This window comes from Vigna umbellata, chromosome 10, assembly GCF_029865625.1.
Source record: "Vigna umbellata cultivar VRB3 chromosome 10, Vumbellata_1.0, whole genome shotgun sequence".
Lineage (NCBI taxonomy): Eukaryota > Viridiplantae > Streptophyta > Magnoliopsida > Fabales > Fabaceae > Vigna > Vigna umbellata.
The window spans coordinates 20,135,543-20,158,324 of NC_142174.1; the positions used below are offsets into that span (position 1 = coordinate 20,135,543).

The 22,782-nt window shown below is 30.5% G+C and overlaps 1 protein-coding gene and 1 pseudogene across 1 annotated transcript; one reads left to right on the forward strand and one right to left on the reverse strand.

Moving 5' to 3' along the window:
- The first annotated feature begins 1,547 nt into the window (after positions 1–1,547).
- LOC124826199 (histone-lysine N-methyltransferase ASHR2 pseudogene) lies at positions 1,548–2,918 on the forward strand (annotated as a pseudogene).
- A 10,893-nt stretch (positions 2,919–13,811) lies between these two features.
- LOC124823411 (growth-regulating factor 3-like) lies at positions 13,812–17,279 on the reverse strand. Its single transcript, XM_047295602.2, has 3 exons — positions 16,933–17,279; positions 16,420–16,849; positions 13,812–14,497 (listed from the first exon to the last, which is right to left on the reverse strand). Exons 1-3 carry the CDS (start codon positions 17,105–17,107, stop codon positions 14,098–14,100), a joined length of 1,005 nt encoding a protein of 334 aa, XP_047151558.1. The 5' UTR covers positions 17,108–17,279; the 3' UTR covers positions 13,812–14,097.
- Between the last annotated feature and the right edge of the window lie 5,503 nt (positions 17,280–22,782).

Here is a 22,782-nt window from a genome sequence, read left to right on the forward strand (position 1 = left end):
CTAAACACAACCACAATGTCATAATGTTCAACACAATAACAGCAAACACAACTCCAAGTAAGAACTTTATCCTTCTCTGCAACTCTTTGACATTATTTTCCAGATCAAATATCTTGTTGCTTTGTCTCACAATTGTACCATCTCTATCATCAGCATTGTCCTCAGAACACCACTTGAAAAAATTACATGACATCCCACTTGAAATTCCACCCTATTATTCACCAAGAACACAAAAATGTTAAAACAAATAAATCCAAAACACATAAAAGTCACTACGGTATTCAAAACACCTTGTAATGGCGACATCCCCAAAATTTCCTCCCAGCATTCCTTGAAGTTCTAGCAACTTTCATTACAGCAATATCACCACAGTGACAAATAGGGGTTATCCCAACAACACCGTGTGAGGATTGCGAAAATCCTTTGGATGTTACCTTCGAACAGGAAGAACAACTTTGTGATGAAGTCATCCCTAACCCTAAACCTCTGCTTTTAAATTTCAGAACAACAGTACCACGAATGTCCAACAACCCTAACCTTTGCTTTTAGATTTCAGAACAAATGTAGCACGAATCACCAACAACCCTAACTTTGCTTTTTAATTTGGGAAAAATAACCATGAATCCTCTGCTTTCAGGATGAATCACCAATTCACAGTGCCACCTCAACGAAAAATGTACAGCTCATCAGTTTTGTGCCAGCTGGGCAGCTGTGCCGTTAGTCTTTTTAACGCCGTAACCAAAAAGGACTAACGTGCATCGTTTTTGCGAAAAGTGGGATCTTAGTGAACTTTTGAAAAAACGTAGGACCAATTTGAACAGACCCTACGAGAAGAGGGACCAAAATACGTATTAAACCTAAAAGATTAAATCCAATTCATCCCAAATTCAACCAACACGTATTAATATATTCTAATTTAATTCCACTATTTTTATATTTTTTTTCCTAATTCAAGACATTCTGTCTGCTGGTTGGTCAGATGTAGTTTTTTTTAACATCGGAGGTAAATTTATCTAAATATTATAAAAATGAATAAATAAAAAAATATTACTACTAATAAATAAAAAAATTATTAGTAATGAATAAGTTGTATATGTATTCATGAAAACTTGTATATAAATGTATAAAATTTGAAATTAACTTAAATACAATACATTGTCATTGAAATGAATCTCAACGACTTAATTTTTTTTTCATAAATTAAATTAAGGGTTAAATATGTTTTTAGTCCCTAAACTACTGACCGTTTTTTATTTTCGTCCCTCTTCCAAAGTAAGGTACAATTTAGTCCTCAATCTTTAAAAAACTTTCGTTTTAGTCGAAAAAACGAACGTTTTGAAGACTAAAACGAGGACTAAAAACAAAATTTTGAGGACTAAAACGAACGTTTTTCTAGAGAATGAGGACCAAATTGTACCTTACTTTGGAAGAGGGACGAAAACCAGAAACGGCCAATAGTTTAGGGACTAAAAACATATTTAACCCTTACATCAATGCTGTAATTATATTGATTCCAAACGACTTTATTTTTTTCACAAATTATACAGAGGTTTCACTGACTTTACTTTTTGAAGTCGTTAGCCCACTATCAATAATGTCTTGTCTATGTTGGCAACATCTATGAAATTTGTTCCAAATATGTAAAAGAACGGTTTCCTTCAGATTAGGTTAAGTTTGGTGATCACTGCTACTTGATTCTTTGAATGATTGGCATGGCTTCTTCAAGCTCTCTCTTGAGGATGGAAGAAATAGCAGGGAAAGGAAGAGGTCTCGTTGCAGCAAAATCCCTGAAAGCAGGTCAAATAATTCTCACTGAATCCCCTCTCATTCTCTACTCAGCTTCTCCTCTCTATGCACCATCTTCTTCACCTTTCACCAACTGTGATCACTGCTTCAGAATCTTATCCTCTCACACAACCATTTTCCGATGCCCCTCTTGCTCCCACCACACTTTCTGCTCCCAAAGCTGTCTCTCACTTGCACAAAACTCCTCACACTCCAATTGGGTATGCAAAGCTCTCACCTTTCTTCTTCAACACCCCAACTCAACACTCTTTCAACAACACCCTCCAGAACGCCAAGTTCAAGCTCGTTTCGTTGTAGCTTCTCACAACCTCTTCCTCCACTCCCCTTCTCAACTTCACACTTTCCTCTCTCTTCATGGCACTCCAGATACTGCCATTTATGATGTTGCCAAGTTTCTCCATTCTCTAATCTCACCTCTTTTCCCACCCGAGGGTCAACTTTCTGTAGATCTCACTGCACAACTTCTTGCAAAGGACAGACTCAACTCCTTCTGCTTAATGGACCCCTATTCCCCTGATGGACCTCAGAGATCCATCAAAGCTTATGCTATTTACCCCAAAGCCACGTTCTTCAACCATGACTGTGTTCCCAATGCCTGCAGGTTCGATTATGTGGACACTGGTGATGAACACAACACTGACATAGTTTTTAGGTTGATCGAGGATGTTCCTGCTGGGAAAGAGATCTGCATCAGCTATTTCAGGATTGGAAGGGATTATTGCACCAGAAAAAGGATCTTGATGGAGGATTATGGCTTCACTTGTGGATGTGATAGGTGCAGGATCGAAGCAAATTGGGGAGAAAACCAGGTGGAGATGAACAGTGACCTGCCACACGTGCGGTTCCTTCGCAAGCATATTTGTGAGAGGAAGAATTGTGCTGGCACAATGGCTCCTCTGCCTCCAAAAGATGATGTGCCTTCTAATATTCTGGAGTGTAACTTCTGTGGCAATTTGAAAGAAATATGATTGTGATGTTGCTTAGTTTTGATGTCAATGAAATTGTCATATCAGTTGTATTTTCTGGTATCTTTTTGGAAGACTCAGATTATGCAATGTGGTTACTCTTGTCCTTTAGTTTTGCTTGAAGATAGTGACATTGCATTCTGTATAGTCCTTTGATTCTGAGAATTCTTTTCCTTGGGAGAAAAACCTTTTTCTCAAAACAAAAACCGTTGAAATGTGAAAATTTCATTTGTTGCAAACACACTTAAGAGAAATAGTTTAGTCTGTCAGTGTATCTTTGACAAAAACTATAACGACACATGATTTAGATCAATTTTCAAAGACTAGTTAAATAAAATTAAAACAAAAAATGTCCACACGAAATTTTATAGACGAATGCAAACTTTATTTTACAAAAGGATTTTGTAGAATTAAAAATCTTAAATTAACTTAAAATAAAGTTAATTTAAAATATATAAATAGATGTGAAATTAAGTTAGATTTAAAATTCTTTTTAACATCAACTTTTTCAAAATTAAAACCATACCCAAAAGTCAATCACGTTTTATGATATAAATTTAAATCTTCATTGTTTAAAGAAAACATATTAAGAAATTATATCTGCATTTCCAACCTATTTCGTTCAGTATTTTTCCTCCAAAACTGCTTTTTGTTTTGAAACAAGCCACTTTCAAAAAATGTATTACTTTTATTTGAGACCAATTATCCTGGTTTGGACCTCATATCTTGTTAGGCTAAAGAGAATTAGTTTACGAATTTTCTTCCTACACGCATAATTTTCTTCCTACACCCCATCATTTTGAAAAAAAAAGATTGAAACATAATAAATAATTCCGAGTTTATTTTTCAGAAGTCAAACATTTAAAAGCATTTTCCGGAAAGTTTAAATTTGATGAGGGGAGGAAACAATTGCCATTATAGTTTATTATTTAGAATAAATTAGCCCTTATTTAGAATAATTAACAGTTTAAAGTTGGAAAGTTTCAAAACAATAAAACCAATTTTTAGTTTCATAATTTTAATTTTAAATTGACTATTTTATTTTTTTTAAGTTAATTCTTAGATTCAAACCAGTAAGTTACAAAATCATTTGGGAGTGAGACAGCAATAGAAAGAAAAGCTTATTGAAGAATTTCATCTAGGGTCAATTAATTCTAAAGTTTATAAATTTAAGTACTTTTAATTGAACTATTGATTGAGTATTAATTCTTTTTACGGAGTCATTAATTACCCTTTTATTGTTCTGTTTAAATAGTGACAGCTTTTATATTGTTTCATTGCTCTAAAATGGAGCTGTATACTTAAAAAAAAGGCTAATTTATCTTTGATATACTTAGTTTTTATCAGAAATATTTATATAGAAATGCATTCTCTATTGGTGTTTCCTATAATAATTTAAGAATGCTTAAAAATCAATTTCTCACTCAATTAGTTTGCATAATAATTGTTTAAAATTGAAAGAGCAAAAAATAAATAAAAGAATATTTTACTTTTGGAGTGATACAAGTGGAATAATGAAGTGGTTGGACATTCAGGACGTCATACGCTCAAATTTGGTTGACATTCTTTTTCGCATATCGGGGTTTCTTTTATATTCCTCTTCCTATTTCTATTTTAAAATATTTATGAAACAATTTCACACTGCTCAACAATCAATTTCATCCAATATGGTGCTCTGCATGAAAGGAATAATAATATTTTATTATTTTTATTGGAAAAAGTTATCTAAATTATTTATGTAATTTTTTAATAAAATATATTATCATATAATTGTTTCAAATAACATAAAATAAATGAACTGCTTAAAATAAATAATATAAATCCAAATGAAACAATAAGTTATAATAAATTCTACAAACTTAAAGTATAAATTTAGTATAACACACACACACACAACAAAGAGTTGTATTCTACAAACTTAAAATATAATAAATTTAAAATAAATTCTCCAAATTAAAAGCATAATTTAAAATAAAAAATAATTATTCATTCAAACAACAAAAATAATAATAATAATGATGATGATGATGATAGTAATTACAATAGTATTACTCATTAATAATTAAAGAAAGGGTTAAATACATTTTTAGTCCCTAAACTATTGGCCGTTTCTGGTTTTCGTCCCTCTTTCAAAATAAGGTACAATTTGATCCTCATTCTTTTCGAAAACGTTCGTTTTAGTCCTCAAAAACTAATACCGTTTAAAAATTTGGTCCTCATTTAGCAACAAAATGAGGACCAAAACCAAAATTCCGAGGACTAAAACGAACGTTTCGAAAAGAATGAGGACCAAATTGTACCTTACTTTGAAAGAGGGACGAAAACCAGAAACGACCAATAGTTTAGGGACTAAAAACATATTTAACCCTTAAAGAAAATGTATGAATACAATATAAGTATTTATTAAATTAATAAAAATAATAATATTAAAATTATTATTAGAATTAAAAATAAAGTAACTAAGTTAAAATAAAATATAATAGGTAATTAACAATAGTAATTATTATTATTATTATTATAGTAATAATAGCATAAATAATTTAATAAGTAAAAAATTTTAAAAAATGAAATTTAATTATTGAAGAAAATTATAATAATAATAATAGTAAATAGAATTGTATTAATAATTAAGAAATATTTAATGTTGCTGAAAATTATTTTGTAAAATAAAGTTTTGAGTAATTTAGAGTAAATAGTAAAAAATATATAATTATTTTATTTGAAATTATATTTAGACATTTATCATTATTAAATTAAGGCTTAATACCTCTTTTGGTCCCTTTTTTGGGGGTCAATGTTCAAGTTCGTTCTACCTTTTTTAAAAAGTTCAATGTGGTCTCAAGTTGTGAAAAAGGTGTACAATTAAATCCTTTTTAGTCACGGCGTTAAATATTTGACGACCCAGCTGACAACGTGGAATGATGTGTGCAACGTGGTTGTTAAGGTTCATTTCAGTCTGACAGACCCAGTACCCTTTTCCAAACAAAGTTATTAGCACAAAAATTAACAGAATAGATTTTTCAGTTTTTGATTTCAGAAATTGGTTCCTTAGAAAACAACTTTTATTCTTCACTTTGGTGAAATGGAAAATAGGCTGAAATTTCTTTTATAATAACTTCAACTCTTTTTCAGAATAAAGTATTCATATAAATTACTAAACTGAACTAATTACATTATTTCAATAATTATTAGACATTTTTATTTTTAATAAATTTAATAAAGTTAATCATTATTGATATTAGTGATTAAATTTTATTTGAATATAAACTAATAATTTAATATTTTAATAAAAAATTAATATTAATTACTGAAAAGTTATTTAAATAAAAAATTTTATTTAATATTTTAATAAAAATTTAACATTATTATTTAAATTTTATTCAAATTGAAAATGTTAATTTAATTATTTTTCAAATTAAAAAGTAACTTTTTAAATAATATAAGTGATTTTACTATTAAATTTTATATATAAATAGGTTCTGTAATTCTTTATTTGGATCCACAAATATATTGTGAATAAAGAAAATAAACTAATAAAAGTAAGAATATTAAATTTGGATTGAAATATTTAAACAAGAATGATGAGATGGAAAAGGAAAAAGAAGGGAAAAATATAAGTGAAAAAAAGACAATTTGATATTTTCTATGATATGGATATTTAATAATCCTTTTCATAGTTGTACAATAAGGTAAAAGTTAAAATTAAAGTTTGTAAAAAATAATTAAATTAAGTTAATTGAAGAACTCCTATGTATGTTAGAAGAAACAGGTGCTTTCCTTGAGTCTCAACACCAAAACGACGGTTTTGCATTGCGTTTTGAGAAATCCACGGCACTGCGGCCATTGAAGAAGAGGAAGGAAAGGAACAATGTATTTGCGAAAGAGAAGGAGAATGATGATGGGTTAAGGTGGAGTATGGTCGTAACGGTGACGTTCACTATTTTTGTGTTGTGGTTTGGAACACTACACGTCCAAGCCTCTAATTCTGTTTCCGCCTTCGTTCAAAACGCCCTCTACTCCAACAGAATCACCGTTTTCAGCTTCAAGATCACCCAATTTGGAAGGCAGCTCCTCCAAAATGCTTAACCCCAAATCGCGATTTCTGCAATCCAAACCCTAACTCACAATTTTTTTGCCACTGCCACGTCAACTTTAATGAAAATTACATGTTTACCCCTTATGCAACCACATTATGAACCTAAACAGCCACGTTGCATACATCACTCCACGCTGTAACCTAGGTCGTTAAATATTTAACGCCGTGACCAAAAAGGATTTAATTGTACACTTTTTTCACAACTTGAGACCACATTGAACTTTTTAAAAAAGGTAGGACGAACTTGAACATTGCCCCCCTAAAGAGGGACAAAAAGAGGTAGTAAGCCTTAAATTAAATTTGATTTGAATAATTTTTTTAACTAATTAAAATATATTAATTACATTAAAAAATTATTTTAAAATTTTCACAGAAAACTATGTAAAACCCCATAAAATAGCATTTTTAGAAGTGGTGGTAGTCTAAAAATAGTGAGACTCGATTATTTTAATATTAAACGATTTTATTATAAATAGTTTGTTATAAATGAGTTTCATTATTTTAAAACGTATTATCTTTCTATAAATCACTATTCTAGAGTTCTTTACCTTCTCTCTAAGAGTTCTAAGTCCTGAGTCATCTATTTGACGATCAGAAGGTACCTAATCGACCACGGCAATGAGGTCTACGTTTCTACCCGATCAGTTTCTTCAATAGAGCAAGTAAGTTTCAACTCTTTTTTTCCCTTTTGTTCTTAAATTTGTCTTAGAGGAATATTGTAATGTTGCATGTGTAATCATGCATCCTACATGTTCTTGATTTATCTAGAGTTCTAAGAACTTTGTCAGTTTCCAATTTGGTGTTTCGTAGGTCGTCTAGCTTCTCCTTGCGGTTCAAGTAAACGGCGAAGCGTTTGAGAAGTTTGACAATTGGTTTAGAGGTAAGGAAAGCTAAACAATTGCTTTTAATTGAAGTGTGTGGTACAAGTTTAATGGTATGTGACTACTAAATTGTTTGGATGAAAAATGTTATTATGGGTTAGTGATAATTGAACTAATTGGATGATATTGATGATTTCCGTGATAATGAATGTTGTATAACATGTTGATCTGTTCTATGTATGTTTGTGAGGTTGGATTTGATGTTGATGAAGTGAATTGTGTTGATTGAACTGTTAGAGGAAAAAAAGTTAGTCTTGGTTGTAATTTTGTTGGGTTTAAGTGGAGGTTTAAGGTAGTGAAATGATGAGAAATGGGTGATGAACTGGTTTGATGCAGTTGAGAGTGTTTAGGAGTTGTTTTGTGACTTGATCAAACATTTAAAATGGAAAGAATCTGAGTTATGAGTATGTGGTGGTAATTAGGTAGAGTAGATGTTGGTTTAGAACTAAATTCTTGGGGTTGGACTAGTGAAAACCTAAATTGGAGGTTAGTTGAGTAATTGGTCATTTTGGGTGATGTTATTGAGTCTTTTGGAACTTGTTAGAGTCCCTAAGTTGCTTGAAATTGTGCCACAAGTGGTATAATTCAAGTTGAGTCTCTAAGTTGAGTTTTTGTGAGTTTTTGGTTGAGATCTTATAGCCATTTGTTAAAAATGAGTTTAGAAAGGTTTAGACACACTTGGTTGAGTATAATTGATGGTATAATACAATTTAGGAGTGTTAGAAATTGGGTAAGGTGCGTAAAATTGGTCAGGAGTGGTTGAGATGCGCAAATTTTGTAGTTTTGGTGTTGTAGAATTATGTAGTCTCGCTGAGCGAACAGACTTGGTACGGTGAGCAAATGAGCTTTAGCTGAGCGAACAAATTTAGTGCGCTGAGCGAGAGGTGAGTGAGCAGAACCCACTGCTTTTGTTTTTGCACAGCGAGTTGGGTCGTTGAGCGAGAGGTTGAGGTCTAGAACTACAGTGAGTTTTATTCGCACAGCGAACTAGGTCACTGAGTGGGTGGTTTGGGGTCTGGTGGTACTATTTGTGTATTCGCACAACGAGTTGGGTCACTGTGCGAGGGAACTCTGTGGTCGCTTAGCAAATGTATGTGCTAAGCGACTGGTCCAAGTTGTTGGTATGCCCTTTCTTTCATTGTTTATAAATTATTTGAGTTATATATTGATTCAATTGGATATGATGTATGATGGTGTATGAGTTGTATGAACATCAAAGGCATGAGTTGAGAATCACAGTGAAAGTATGTGGTTTCAAAGCAGGGTTTCAAAGTGGTGAAAATAAGTTCCAAAGTGAACCATCTTGGTGAGGTTCAAGTATGTTTAGAATGAATGCAGGAGCTCAGTCTTGGGGGTTATCCTGAAACTCTAATGGTCTTTCATTCTCAAGTAGAGATGATTGATCCATGTTGTGAGGAGTAGCAAGAGGTCTTAGTCTTGGGGGCTTCCAGTATGCTCCAAGGCCCGGAACAGACTAACCTTGTGAGTGTGGTAGGGTGAAACTCATTGGCAATGGCTTTGCAAAGCAGTAGAAGCCACCACAAGTGCACAACCCGTCATAGCTCGGCAATCATTCTAAGTCCGGACAGTCCATTCATAATAAGTGTCTTGCATAAAGTGTTTTATGATTGTGTATTGATATGTTTGTGGTATGTAACATGTTTTAAATGAGTTTATATATATATATATATATATATATATATATATATATATATATATATATATATATATATCGTTCCTAAATTATAAACTAGCTTACCCTTGCTTTTCTGTTACTTGTCTTTGTATGTTGTTTTTCTTTTGCGATGATCACCTAATGGTGTGAGCTTAGGGATTCACCTTTTCAGTTGTTTAAGCTAGAGATGAGGAAGAAACAGATGAGTTGTTAGATAGATCTACAGAAGTAGATCTCTTCTTTGAAGGAGGTTTGTTTTACCTAATTGTTCTTATAGCATCTATGTAACGTTTCATTTTGGTAGTTTTATAATGTTAAAATGGGATGTTACAAAATATTTGATAAAATATCTATGAAAAAGTGAATTTAAATGTTTTCATTTTGTAATAAGAAACTAAATTTAAATTTTCTAAGTCGTGTATATTATTTAATAAATTAAATTTAAATTTTATTTTCTAATTCAGTATAACATTGAAAAAGTTATATAAGTTAATTAATCTGTAGAAATTAAAAATACCACAATAAAAATATAAAATAGATATCAATTTCGCTTAAAATTAATTGTTCATTTTATTAATTAAATATAAATTTTATAAATATTATTTATTTATATTTTTATTCATATATAATTTTACTAAAAGCTAATAATTTTAATTATATAATAAATTACTATAAAAAAATCATCTATAAATTATATTAGATCCATTTAAAAGATATATATATATATATATATATATATATATATATATATAATATTAAAATTATTGAAACATAATAAATTTTATATATTATGTTTTATATGAAAATAAAATAAAATATGTAAGAACTATAACATTAAAATAATTAAAAAAATGAAGTACAATAAATAAATAAAAATTAAATAATATATAATAATGATTACTAAAATTTGATACAAAATCTAAAGGTATAAAAAATGTTATTTTAGATGTTCGAATTGATATTCGATTATTTTAATATTAAAATGTTAAATATAAGTATTGTAAACTAATTTTATTTCTTAAAAGTACATCATTTTTATATAAATACTTGTCTATAGTTTTCTCATTTCTTTCTAGATTTTCTCACTCCTTATTTTTCTATTTGAATAACAGAGGCCGTTAGAATGATCCTCATGGCAAGTTCTACAATTTTGTATGATCAATTTATTATTTAGAGTAAGTTGGTTGTTTGTCTTTTTTATTGGTATGTTTGTTCTTCCTTTACATGTGCATTATTTTGGCTCACATGTGATGTTTAAGTTTTCCATAAGATTCTATGATGATTAGTCCTGATCATGTTTTTGTTATTCTTAGGTATAGATATAACATCTTGTGAGTTTGAAGGAGATTGGTGTTCTTTGAGATGTTTAAATTGTCTTATGTAAGGGAAGCTAATTACACTATTTATAAGTTCTAAATATGTTCAATTTACTGATTAAGTAATTGTACTATGATTGGATTATTTATTGAGACGTGTGATGAACGTCATTTGTTGAATTGGAGATTAGGTTCTTAAATTGCATGATTAGGTTGTATGATGAATTTTTAAGTAAATTAAGGAATAATATTGCAATTGTGGTTATTTGGACTGAGCTGGATTGTTGTTAACCCGAAATGTTTATGTTGGTGGTGTGTATGAAGCTTTTGATTTGAGTTTCATATGGTTGGATTTGCATATTCGTAGAATTTCGTTTTCTGCAATTATGCAAACTCGTTGAGTAAAGGGTTGCGTTGTTGGGTGACGCTAAAGTCAGAGAGTTCACTAATTTGTTGTCGTTGTGTGTGACTAGACTTTGTTGGGCGAATTTTGGTAATTAAATTTGTGTGGTCTCTGGTGATATTTTTGTTGGGCGATGACTGAGCTCACTGTGCGATTTATTATATGTATGTGACTTCTATGAGAATGGTTGGCACTGATCCAAGGAATATTAGAATTGAGTTTTCTTAGTGTATGCATTGATATAAAGATTCAATATTCAAAGTTATCCTGACGCTCTAATAACCATCTAAACTCAGGTAGAGAAGAATAAGGTATATGGTGAGAGGAGTGAGAGGTCCTAGTATAGGGGTTTTACCTTGGCTTAAGATGATAATTGACTAACCTTGTGTATGGTAGGATGAAACTCATTAATAATGGTTCTACAGAGCAGTAAAAGTCACTACAAGTACAAAACTTAACTTGTGAGAGACTGGTATCAATGCATGTATCTGGATAATTGAATCTTATTTAGTCTTTGTTTTGATGTGGTGGTTCTTATGAATGATTAGTATATGATATTAACTTCATTTATATTATATGAAAACTCTTTTATGCATTAGCTTTTTTATTTTATTGTTGTTTTGTTTTGTGTTTATTTTTTTTTTCTGCAATTTTCATCTTAATTGATGTGAGTAGATGAAGAAACGGGAGTCGATGCAACATAAGAAGAGAAAAATGCATATGTTTAGCTCTTAGGCTTGGCATATGTTATATAGAATATTTTTGAAAAATTTTATGTTCTTTTTTAAATTCATTTTTGTTTCTTTGAGTTGTTAATACCTTATGTGTATGTTTTGTTATTATGATTATACTACGAAAAACTATAAATGATGGATTATTTGTTTATTTTATTGATCATTTATTTTAGTAAACTTATACTATTAAAATAGAAAGTTGTAGAAATACTAAATAAAAAAATTATTAAAATAAATTATTATACATAATTATTAAAAAGGAAACTAATAAAATAATAAAAAATCTATATTTAAATATTTAAGTCAATAAATATAATATAAAACATAATGAATAAAATATTAATGATGATAGACGTTTATAAAACTTTTAATATAATACAAATTAAAATTTTCAAAACGAAAATTCATATTGAAATTGAATAATTTAAACATTGGAATGTATGTGTAGATACAATTAAAGATAATTTATTATTAATTTATGGTAATTTTGAAATTTTAAAAATAATAAAAAATTTAAAACTCAAAATAGAATTTCATATTATTATGTGTATAGAAAATTGGATGCAAGTATAATTAAAATAAATTTTAAGTAAATAAAAAAATTTATTAATTTAACTTAATAAAAATCTTTTTATTTGAAATATAGATATTATTTCTAAAAAAGTTATCAATGTTTCAAAAAATAGTAACCTAATTGTATTATTAAATAGTGTAAACCTTTAAAAATAATTAATGATTTCTTTATTATAATTGATTAATGATTTTTATTTAATAATATTAGAAACTAAAAATTGAGAAATTCATTAATATATATTTTATTTAATTTATAAATTAAAAATATTAATTAAGTAAAAACCATCGAATAAAAATTTGCTATCTCTTTATTATCCATAATATTAAAATCACCTGAATAAAAAAATGAAAAAATTAAACTGTTACAATTATTATAACAAATTGCAACCTCACTCCTTACCCATATCCTTATTACAACAATTATTAAACTATTACAATTATTATAATAATTTACAATTGTTGAAAATAATCCTTGAAACATATGTTCAAAAATAAATTGAAAATTGAAAGACACGGACTAAAAAATTCAATTCATAATTAAAGACATTCAAAATAATTAATAAAATATCTTCACTTATCCCTCTACTTATTTTCTCAAATTCTATCTTATGTGTATAATGTTTCAATCCTCATCTATAACTAAGGTGAAACCTAAATTTCTTACACCGATAAACTTGATTTCAAAAACTGTTAGTGGACTTGATCCAAAGGTGACTTGAGCTGGATTTGCAGAATCTATTAATGATTTCAAAAGCTAAAAGTTTTTTTTAAATGAGAATCTATTGCACCTAAAAGTTAAAAAAAAGAAAAAAAGTTAAACGTGTAGAAGAACTCTACACTTAATGTGGATTTTCCTTTTGAACTAAAAAGGGATATTTTATTGTTCTGGCTGACAATGAAATGGAATTAAAAAAGTAGAAAAAAAAGATTTTGAAGGGAGAATGGGTTAAAAACCATTATGAAACGCCAACAGCAAATCCAACAGCGCCTCTCTACCTCGAATTGCTAATCGAAAATGAAACATTAATATGCCAACAACCACTGCAGAGGTCATTTATAACCCCTGTTGGCTGTAGCTATGATAGCACCACTTCACTGCTATTTTAGCATCTAAATTCCGATGCAAACCACTATTTGCCCCTCTCTTCTCCACTATTGCTCATCACTTCCAATGCTCTACACTCATTCCAACGTCCCCATTTATGCTACCACCTTGCCTTTAAATCACACCGCCCAATTCTCATGCTCAAGAATGTTGGTCATTATAAATCATTCATTCAATTCTAATTAAAACTTCCTTCTTGCCTTAAAATACCATAACCCCCCTCTAACAATCAATCATTAGGAACACACCACTCAAACTAAACACAAATATTACAAGTTTACAAGTAAAGAACGCATAACTCCTTCAAGTATTTAAGTATTTAAGATATATAAGAGAACAACACGAAATTAAAACATCATTCCTCGGGTGTCTGAATGCTATGAATGAAAATTTATCACTTCCTGAGGACCTGTATTTTCCATGGATTCGGGGGAAAAAACAAAGGGTGGTGGGGGACCAGTTCCTGATTCAAATGTTTCCTTCGGTGGATGCTGCACACATCAAGACACAAAACACTCCTTCCAAGCCTTGTAAAGAACCATTTTAATCAACATTGGCATCTGGATTGCAGTTAAAATCCTTGTTGGGTCTATACTCGATGGCAGAGGAAGTTAAATCCTTCTTCCAGTCCCAGTCACTGAAGAGAGACTGAGGAGACTGATATTCCTGTTTCAAACTACCTGCTGAACTTAACTGGCTACTAAATATAAGGTCTTTGGTCCTTGCAGTTTCAAGGTTCAACAGCTCGGCATCTCGCATTGTTTGCTGTTGGAAGCAGTTGCCCAGCATGGTAGAACCACTTCTCGATTCCGAAACAGTACTTGATGGAATTGGAGACATATGAGACCACATGCTGTCTGAGGTGAAGTCATAACCTTGATATCTCACACTTCCCAGATCTTTCTGTAAGACGTGTTCATCTGCTTCTGAGTTCAGTCCAAACCTGTGGAGTGTTTATTTTTAACATCATGATGTTTCATTTATTTCAAGTACGCATAACAGGAAATTACCAAAAGATTTTAGAAATTTTGAAGAAAAAATTATCAAAATTTATACACATGGATCTTAAACTTAGAGGCTGGGTCACTGAAGCCATGAAATGAAAAAGCAACCGGCTGCACATGGATCTATTGAGATGAATGATTTAGACACTACTGACAAGAAGAAAACTGTTCTTACATACTCTGCACAGGGCAGTTTAGATGCTCCCTGATTCTATCTTCACAAAAATAAGTCAATATCCAAATGACCTCAAATTACACCAGTTCCTTATGATGAATAAGAAACACGTACTTTAATGAGATTGATCGTTATCTTCCCTCTGATTTTCATAACACCTTTTTTCTTTTTACTTTACAAATAAAAAAAGTCACCTTCAAAGCATGCATGTCTTAGTCATTAACAGTATCAAATATCAATTAGTTTCTATTCACACACACAAAATAGTAAACTATCACAAAGCTTTATTAGAATTGTATCTCAAAGTAGTAGGGAAGGAAAACAATAATGCATGAAGCACAAGATGGAGGACATTGAAGGAAATGGAAGATTCGAGTAGCGCTCACCAACGTTGAAAAATAACTTCACCAAACAATTAGAGAAAATAGAAAATTTCAATATTCCCTTAGAAAACCTATCCCAAGTCACCAGACAACTATCTATCACTATTTGGATGCATGGTCCACCAAAACAAAGCTACCTTTTACCATTGCATTAACTGCATCAAACATAAACATCAATGCACCGCTATAATTTCAGTTTGCTACCATGCAATCATTGGTAAATCCTTGATTTCCAATTTTATCAAATTACACCATGATACTACATCATTCACTGTGACAAGGCAAGGTGAAAAATGGCCTACATTTCTTACAATATGTTTCAAGCATGAAAAACATTTCAACAAAATACTTGAATATCTAAACCTGAAACCCCACCTCATGATCTCAGAGAACATCCAGAACATGGTCACAAGAAAATCAAGAACTTCACAAATGTTCAACAATAAACTACAACATCTGATTAAATGCAAACCCAAAAAAAATGGAAAACTTATATGCTGTTTCTGAGGGGTAAAGTGGTTCATTGAACACGCAAAAAAGTTTTGGGAGAAAAAACACAGTTGAATTAATGAAGATAGCTCATCAGAACTTGCATGCGGTCTCAAAGGGTCAATATTGAAAATTGCTTCAAAGCATTCATTGAACACGACGGAAACTATAGGAAAAAACTCACAGTTGAATCTAAGAAGATAGCTTATCAGAACTCGGATGCCGTTTCTAAGGGGCAAAGTTGAAATTTGCTTCAAAATGTATGCAAAAAGATTTGGGAAAAAAAACGCCAAAATGAATTTATGAAGATAGCTCATCGGCACTGCATCTTATCAAAATAGAGACAAATCAAGTTGAATAGAATACAAATCTAACCCAAACTCTAGGCAGATAACTTACACCTCACTCCCAGAATCTCACCCCACACATCATAATGGTCCACATGTTAGGTAACTTAACATCACCGCTACCATGTTTGCTGTACAGAACTATAACATAATAATACACTACCTGTTACCGTGAAGTAAAACACCCACACACTCCACTAGAAAATCACAGCAATCATTACCACAACCCCAAAAGTCAAACGCCCTTAAAGACAAATGTACATACACACAATACCCTACCCTATTCACACTACAACATCAGCAACAGTCTTGTTTCTCCTGATGAGGTCGAGTACATGGATTACACGGCGGCTCGCCTTCAGATGCCATTCACACATAATTAAATACGGTAAAGTAAAAAAAAAGGTAATCAATTCAAAAACTCTCACAAAGGGCTCAATCTGAAAGAGGCGAATGGGCATACATACCGGTAAGTTTTCTTGGTGTTGTCACCTGAAAGAGTGAGGGGGTCCATGTGAAGGTGGGGGAGTGTGGGTGTGGCAGTGGTGGCGCTGTTCCCAAGGGTGAAAGTGAAACCCTCCCGAGCACCATTGGTATGCAAAGGAAGGGTGTTGAGGGTTGTCGCAGATGCAGCAGCAGAACCAGTTGCAGAAGATGTAGCAGAACCCGTTGCAGAGGAAGCAGCAGAAGCAGAAGCAGCAACAGGGTTTGAAGAAGCAGAAGAAGAGTGAGGTTGAGATTCCACAGGCTTTCTTGAACGGTAACGACGTCGTATCATATGGCGGTCGCAGTACTTGGAGTCAGGGTGAGCATCCCTCGAACACCTCCACTTCTTCCCATCGGTTCTCCTGCACCGACCCGGTTCAGGGTCTATCTTCTTCCCATAGTACCCCCCAACTGCAGAAAAACCATAAAGACTCAAACTTCACATAAATAAGAGGCACAAAACGCAAAATAGGTCATTGTTTGCGATTACTCACGAGATGGGTGTGCCATGAATTGGAGGCTCTTGCGAATGGGGAGAAGGAGGTCGGGCGGAACGGAGAGCCCCGCCTTGAGGTACTTGAAGATGAGAGCCTGGTGCTCCAGCTCGTGCCACTGGGCCGCCGTGAACGGCGTCCACATCGCCGCCGTGGACGGCGGAGGAACGCTCATGGTTGCGATAAAAAAGAGGGGAAAAGGGCGAATCTGGGTGGGGAGAAGAGCATTAGAGAAGGGGATGGGCGGTTACCTGTGAGAGTTGAGACATGATTTGGTTTGGATAGGTAAAAATGAAATGGTAGGGATTCAAGAATGCTATTGCTGCATATTAACTACTACTTCTACTACTCAACAAGGGAACCTTCCACCTTTATTTATTGTTTTCTTTTAAATCTTTATTTCTTTTTTATTTTATTTTTTGTTCTTATCTCCTCCTTCTCTTTTATTTTCTTTTAAGACAATTTAATCCATTTCATTTTAGCGTCTTTTTTCCTCACCAATTAAATTTCTTTCGTTTTTTTAATCAAAATAATCATTCATTAGGAGGACTTGTTGGCGTTTCAAAATTATAAGTTTTGGAACAAAAATCATTTTTGTTTGAGAATAGCTAAAACTACTTCAAAAATAACAACTTTTGAAATTTTTACACAAATAAATATTGTACATAAAATGAAGGTTACTCTAACATAAAGAAATTCTCTCCATTTCTTTTTTATTTTGTCATATAAAAAATTTATTGATCTTTATTTTTAAAAATATATTTAAATGTAACATTGAACCTTTTACATACGTTTTGTATTACTTGAATAAAATTACAATCACTAGAGTTTGTTTCTCATAAATGTCAAGAGATTCTTTTATCATGTACTTCCAATCATTTCACCTACACTTTTGAATATTTTTTTTTTAATTTTAAAACTGTTTTCACAATTCGAAAATACTTACAGTTCAATTTTTTTACTTTACAAATATTGATGAAAATTTTGTTCTTTATAGATTTCGAAATATGATGAAAGATTTTTTAATTTTTTTATCAAATTTTGAAATTCGATCAACAATTTTTATATTTCTTATCAAATTTCAAATGGAAAGTAGAGAATAAAATTATTGGAAGCATAAGGTAAAACAACAAATATTAAGACGATAATCACGACGTGAAAATTAACTTACAATTATATAACTTTAATTATTTTTTCTTTAGTTAAATATAAGCTCTCCATAGTTATGCTACAACTTAAATTTTTTTCATAAATTACTACATATTTTTCCATTATAATTTAAATGCATATTGTCAGGTCATTTAATACTTTTACAAGCCCAATTGTATTGAAATAGTATCCAGTGGTAGGAGTTTTTCATTTTCCTAAAACTAAGATGTGTTGCTTATTCTACGAAGGTAAATTTTATCATGTTGTATTTGTACATTCATATTGTATATTATCTCCCATGGTTTAAAGTGTCTCACAAAACGAGTATCATTTAATTGTTAATTTTTTCATTCCTAAATATAGTAACATTTATGTTTCTACGTATTTTTCTAATCATTCAATCAGCTATTACTCACAAAATGAGTGAAATTTAATTTTATCAAAATATGTAACTTTGTAGTAAAAAATTGTTTCTTTAAAGACAGAAAAAATTGTAAAAATTAATAAAAATAATAAAAAGTAATAGTAATTTAAAAAACACTTAATTATTTTATTATTTAAAATAATAAGCTATAAATACAATTTGACTTAATTAATTATTTGATTTCAATTTTGATTAAAAAATTCAAGTAAGTCATTATTTTCGTTTTTATTTTAATTAAATTAAATTTTTAAAAAATAATTCAATTATGTTATTATCGTTAAAATTATATCGATAGTATTTAAATTTTTTTAACATGTTTGTAGTGTTTTCTTTTATTATTTTTTGTAACTATTTTTTTTGTTTAAGTGTCAAATCCGTGTCATAACACATGTGAGTATCATATAAGATAAATCAATGTTACGTGTCAATATGAATGTCACATGTTACTCTGAGTGTCAAGTGTCATTATTTTGTATTCAATTTAATTTCAATAAGTTTTTTTTATTTAATTTCGTCACAAATTTTTCTAAAATAAAGTAATGTTGTTTTTTCAAATTATGATCAAAATTATTATTTATACAAACATTATAGTTGAAATCATCATCTTTCTAATTTATTTTATTTTTTTCTAAAATCTCTATTTTTTATATCTTTGATCCTATCTTTTGTCTAAGAACAAAGACAATAAAAATGATCCTTGCATGAAGTTGTATGTACAAATCCAACGGATCAAAGTTCAAAATAAAATAAGTTTACATTTTGTTCATTTTTGAGTCACTATAATGTTTTGTGTTATGTGTGATTCTTTGGTCCATGCATGTGATTCAAAATAGATCAAGATGAATCTATATTTTGCTTATAATAATGAGGATGCATTATGATCTTTGATAAATATTTTTATGTGTAACGAAAACATCTTGTGAGAACTAAAGTTGTATTCGATTTAGAGATTTTTCCTCTAAGTGAAGAAAACTGATAAATTTTCTATGCATGATTGTGATTTGAATATTATGAACTAATGTGTGTGCAATTGAGGAATCAATGTGATAAATTGACTGTGATATTGGTTGAATTGGTTTAAAATTGTGTTGGTTAGTTTGTAAATGACTTTAGTGATGTATGAATGCATGAATCTATTTTCAATATATCAAATGGTATTTAAAACTTTCTAAGCCTAATTATTAATATACCCATTTGATGTAAGAAAAAAAAAGTTAATTAACTCAAAAGGGTTCAATTAGTCAATTTAATTCACATGGGCAATTCTTTTAATTTTATTTTATGATGGCATTGACTTGTGTCTCAAATCTGCTGGTTCTCACTTAAAAAAATTTATTCTAGTAAACTCCAAAAGTCTTTACCATTGAAAGGCATCCTAGAATCATTGGGTACTACTTAAAAAACTTATTCAGTGAATATTAGTAGCTAGGGTATTACTATATTTATAATTAATAATTAGAATATAACTTTTTTTAACAAAAAGAAAATGAACCAACATGTTATAGTTCAATTATATTTTTAACTCATTTATATTGCATGACAATGATGCATCAACAAATTCAAGATATTTTTTAATTGATTATTTTATCATAATAAACTTTCATTTAATCCGTTAGTTTTCCATCCTTAAACCATACAACCAAAACTAGAAAAAAAAATCAGAAATACATATCAAATCTTAAAAGTTAAATAAAACAAATAAGGTTTAATAGCCAATTTAGTCCTCACTTTGGTTGAAAAATCTCAATTTAGTCCCTCGTTATAAAAGTGTTTTGAATTAGTCCTAACTTTTAAAATAGTGGGTCAGATTGGTCCTTTCTGTTAAATATAAGTTAACGAAATTAATGGATGATGATGTGACACAACTTAAAGCTAACGAGGGACCAATCTAACACATCAGCTTTAAGCTGTGTCACATCATCATCCATTAATTTCGTTAACTTATATTTAACGAAAGGGACCAATCTGACCCACTATTTTAAAAGTTAGGACTAATTTAAAACACTTTTATAACGAGGGACTAAATTGAGATTTTTCAACCAAAGTGGGAACAAAATTGGCTATTAAACCAACAAATAATTATTTCTAACAATAAAATTCAATATTTTCCCTGTAATGCAACCCAATCCAATAACGACCATGTCAATATTAATTTATGTAATCATGATACTCACATATCAAACACTCAATTTTATCAACTAAACTTAATCATATATTCAAATTATATAATATTTCATTTTATTTTTGCTTACATTAATTATATCTTACCTGGGTTTAAGATAACTTTTCCTACTTTTAAATATTATGTTTCTTATTATATTTTATTATATTTGTTAAAAATAGGGATCATTGTAACACGGGTCATATAAATTGGTTTGTTAATCCATTAGAAGAAACACAAGACAAATTAAGTATGAGGGTTTCTCCCTCCACCACCACACACTTCTACCTTCACTTCCTCATTCCCTTTTTGTTCCTATAAAAAATTTAAATGGTTATAGTTAAAAAATATTTACTTTTCACCAACATCTACCCACTTCATTAGTGGTTACCACTATATGTATGCACTCCCGACCCCATTACTCCCACCATGGAAATCACATTTCCTCTTCTTTCTTCTCCCTTCTAAGAATGGTGGTGTGCTTGTTTTTCCCTTTGAGTGTGGTGGTGTGCTTGTGAGTGGTGGTGTGCCTCTTGGTTGTGCTTCTTGCGGTGTGCTTGTTTGGAGGTGGCAGAGCTTGGTGGTGGTGCAACAAGGTGGTCCGGTGGTGGTGGCTAGCAAGAGATCGTCCCAGGTGTGAACAAATAATTGAATATCCTGAAAACGAATATCAATATCCATTGAACTCTTAAACAAATATCGAAACCCTTCCACGGATATCGTAATTAATCCGTTAAAGGGTAAACAAATATCGACATTCGTTGAAGGCCCAACGGATCTCTCATATCCATTGATGGCTTCAACAATTTCTTTTAAATTTTTTTAACCGTTTACCAATTTTTATTAATTATAAATAAATTTATAAAAATTATTAAATAAGCTATACATAAAAATATTTTAAAGTCTAAATAAATAAATCTAAAAAAATTAATTAATAAGATAAAAAAGAAGAGAATGTTGAAGGCCAACGCATTTTCCATATATGTTCACGACCTTTAACACTCTCTTCTTTTATTTTCTTCACAAACCATGTCAAGATACAACAAACCAAAAACATAAACAAATTTAACATGTTCACAACACCTAAATAACAACGAAATACATGTAAAGTATTAAAGGAGAAAGAGAAACCAACCTGATCTTCAGCCACGAAAAAGAGCACGAGAGCTTCAAACCACCACACCCCTCCGCAAACGAACCAGGCACACCCTCAACAAATGAACACGAGTCTCACCTCTCAATGACTGGATAGAAGCACTGAAAATGGAAAATAAATTCAAAGAGAAGAGAAAAGGAACAAGAAGACAACACAAGGAAAGGGAAAGAGAAAATGTTGATATGTGGTGTGGGGGTGGAGGAGTGGGGCACGACTGAAGGAAGAGTAAAAGGGGAAAATTAAAATGGAATTAGGGTTTAAAAAGAAATTAAATGGTAAAAGTAAAATATATTTACCTAAGGATATTTTTGAAAAATAAAAAAAATTTGGGGAGGTGCGGATAGAAGTGTGTGATGGTATAGGGAGAAACCCTCATTAAGTATTTATAAATCATTTGATTTATTTGGACATGCTCCACGTAACATTGTGGATGGGTGAAAGGATGAGTCAGAATGACATATATAACACGTAATAAAGTTTTATTATATTTTAATATGTAAGTTAGATATAATTTTTTAATTTATTTTATTATTCCTTTAGTTATGGTATATTTAGGTCAATTGATTTCTTTTTCACGGACGAAGAAGAGCGAGTGGGAATTGTGTTTACTTTGACCAATCTGAAGATAAATAAGATCGGTAATTTGTGAGTAACCCTTGCCAAAACTTTTGCAGAAATGAAAAGACGTGAAATTAAATACATATGTCACTAGGGATCACAAAATAATTTGTACTCGTGGGTATACTGGGTATTTATTATTTGAGATTTGGGGCTGTGGATATTTTAATACTGATTTATAAATAGGTTGGGTGTAAGTATACTATTCAATTTCCTTACTCACAAAATAAAAATAATAATTTGATTTAATTAAATTAATTTTAAAATAAAATTAATTTATATTTTATTAGATTAAATTTAATTAAAAATAAATTTTAATTTATATTTAATTTAATTCATATT